The 3,268-nt window shown below is 40.8% G+C and overlaps 1 protein-coding gene across 3 annotated transcripts in view; it reads left to right on the forward strand.

The window, feature by feature from the left end:
* rpl28 (ribosomal protein L28) overlaps positions 1-3,061 on the forward strand; it is a 10,794-nt gene extending 7,733 nt beyond the window's left edge. For all 3 annotated transcript variants that reach the window (XM_014123231.2, XM_045722594.1, NM_001139693.1), the window contains 2 exons: positions 2,106-2,224; positions 2,920-3,061. In XM_014123231.2, coding sequence (XP_013978706.1) covers positions 2,106-2,224; positions 2,920-3,009 — 209 coding nt within the window. In that variant the 3' untranslated portion in view covers positions 3,010-3,061. The remainder of the gene's footprint in view (positions 1-2,105; positions 2,225-2,919) is intronic.
* The last annotated feature ends 207 nt before the right edge of the window (positions 3,062-3,268 follow it).

Raw genomic sequence — 3,268 nt, forward strand, 5'->3', positions numbered from 1 at the left:
ATACTGGAAGAAATGTTGGAAGTTTTGGATTTATCCCTTTGAGGCTTGAATGCAAAAGTAAAGATGTTTATTTAAATCTCATAGTGTCCAAAAGCTTATAGTGCAGTAAAGTGTATAAATAAAAGATGAAAACCAAACTTTTTGGCACTTTTTAATTTTTTAATTTTACCTTTATTTAACTAGGCAAGTCAGTTAAGAACAAATTCTTATTTTCAATAACGGCCTAGGAACAGTGGGTTAGCTGCCTGTTCAGGGGCAGAATGACAGATTTGTACCTTGTCAGCTCGGGGATTTGAACTTGCTCTAACCACTAGGCTACGCTGCCGCCCCAGCATCAAGCAATCATCAATGTGAAATGGCTGGCACACACACCTGGCTTCTATTTCAAGGATGTGTCACATGATCAAGCAAGAAAATTCACAAGATGTATGTCATTACAATGGAATACATGATCTATGTTATTCAGTGTTTTCTACAAGTACATGGGGTAGCCAGTCAAATGGAAAAAGTACCCGGGGGGGTGCTTAAATTGTTTTGCCGGAGGAGCTCTATTTTGGTGGCCTCTGGTACATTCTAATGCCTTGATTCCATCCAAAATGCACACAATTATTGAATACTTCATAGAATTTACCACCCAGATTTGAAAAATGTGTTGCGGTATTGTGTAGAAAGACAAGACTTTTACAATTTTAATTGCTGAAAATTAGAGATGTGCATCTCCTTTCATGAAAGATTCGATACATGTATAGATGCATGGGCTCTGATATGATACAGGAACGATATGTTTTATTTGGAAGGATTTGTTTTGACTAGGGGCAAGAATTGATGAGGTACAATTCAATGTACTAAAGGTTTTTGCATGAACACATTAATTTTCCATTTAAAATGAATTGCTGTTGATGGGAGCTCAGGAGCTTGGCCTCTAAGCTGGATCTTTCAGATTACTTATGTAAGCTCAGTGGCTCTGTGTCAGTTAATGGTTTGGGTGTAGGCATGTGTGCTGAGCCATAGGGCAGACTGAGAATCTACCCACCCCACTGACAGATTGGAAATAGTTAGAATTTCTGTTTTTGCGCAATATTCTAAATGCCTGTATCGGAGAATCAAGGTATTTTTTTGTTTTTGAGCATTTATGTCCACTTGTTCTCATGTTGACTTTTTGGTCTGGTCACGTTCGCACCTTCCCATTTACATCAGAGATCTGTATATAATGACTAGATGCTCATGTCTCCGCCCTAACAATGGGATTCGTTGTCCCTTAGGCGGGAGGGCAGGCGCCAAGCTTAGGTTCAAAATAAGTGCATAGAAACGCATTGGGATTATTTTGGACCGATTTTGGCGAGAGTGAAACTTCTCGCTTCACCGCTATCTCCCAAGCCCCTCCCCCTACCACTCACAACAACAAAGATGAGAGATCACATCTTCCTCTCTGACAAACGGTTTCAACTTGCTATTTGAGGTTTGGTCCAACAGAATAGGTCATATGGACACCGTAACACATGGAGACATTATTTTACTGTAATAGAAGTTAACTCCTTTCATACCCTGTTTATGTTTCAACTCAAATTCCAAGCAGCACAGACACTACGAACACATGTACCAATGAACATTCATTCTGGAAAATGAATGCTCAGTTTGTCGCGCGTGCATTACGGTACAACTTATCACTAGCAGTATTTTAGTCCAGAATGTTATACTAGCTGTTTAGTCTGTTTTATAAATGTGAAGTACAGTATGTGTAATCATCTTTGAAATGGGAGCCAGGTGTGTGTGCTGACCTTTTTACACTGATGGTGTGATGCCGAAACGTTTGGTTTGTTTTTTACCCCTCCATATTAACAACCAGGAAATGCAAGAACAGTTCACATACCTGTATGTGGTGATGCTTTGATACATGTGATGATAATCCACCTCAGTCGTAAATCACCTTAGCAAAGTTGTCCTGCTGCTTCGTGTTGTTGTAAAGATATTAGGTAGCTGTTGTGCCTGTGATCCACTTTCATGTGGATCTAACCGCTCATGACTCATTGCTTTAAGTCAGAGCGTACTCAGAGAATTGAGGGAGCTTGGTCATGTTAATGATACCTTTTCTTGTTATTCCTCAGGCCAGCGCAAGCCTGCCACTTCATATGAGAAGATCACCATCAACAAGAACTCCCGCGCCACTCTGAGCAGCCTGAGGCACATCATCCGCAAGAACAACTACAGGAAGGACCTGCGCATGGTGAGCCCTCTATCTACTAAACCTCATGTTTTTCTATTGGTCTTCAATATTGGTCCTTGGGACCAACAGGGTGTGGTGGCTTTTGTTCCAGACCAGCACTATATGTTGAATCGGGTTTGTTAGCGCTGGGTTGGAACGAAAGCCTGTATATCTTGTGGGATTCAGGACTAGGATTAAAGACTGCTGTAGTGCTACCCAAGTTTACAGCTGAGACATTGAGTATCTATCTCACTGACAGTGAACTTTTTAATTTTTCTGACATGGATTAATCCTGGCCCTGGACTAAAGTATGTTCAATGGCAGTTACCGAATTTTTAGTCCAGCTGTAGGCTTAATCAGTGTCCAGGAAACTGGCCCTTGGCGCTATAGACCTTGAATAAACCCGTAGGACTTAAGGTTGTATAATGGATTAATGGTTAGACCCTAAGCAGGTAAAGCACAAGTGTCAAACTCATTCCACGGAGGGCTGAGTGGCTGCGGGTTTTCGCTCCTCCCTTGTACTTGATTGATGAGTTAAGGTCACTAATTAGTAAAGAACTCCCCACGCCTAGTTGTCTAGGACTTAATTGAAAGGAAAAAACAAAAACTTGCAGACACTAGGCCCTACATGGAATGAGTTTGACACCTTGAGGTAAAGATCGATCTCAGTCTAACATCTTGAGTCATTAGTTGAGTGGTGTGCTTTGTTTTCCTAGGCTGCGCTGCGTCGTGCCAGTGCCATCCTGATGAGCCAGAAGCCTGTGGTGGTAAAGAAAAGGCGTTCCAAGGCTGCCAAAACCGCATAAATAGTTGCAAAATTACGACAAATAAATAAATAAAAAATATTGTTGAAAAACACTACCCTGTCATGTCTTTAATGTTTTATATTTTAATACGAATAAAGCACAATGTGTTTTTTTTCACGTTTGTAAGCTTGATAACTTGGCTAGCTAAACAGAAAAGGCTAAGCTACTTTAATTTGCCACGTTACAAGCTAGGCAATAATTGGATATACCAAATAGAGCTGCAAACCCAGCCTGACAATGACAATAAGCTAATTGTGTT

This window comes from Salmo salar, chromosome ssa01, assembly GCF_905237065.1.
Source record: "Salmo salar chromosome ssa01, Ssal_v3.1, whole genome shotgun sequence".
Lineage (NCBI taxonomy): Eukaryota > Metazoa > Chordata > Actinopteri > Salmoniformes > Salmonidae > Salmo > Salmo salar.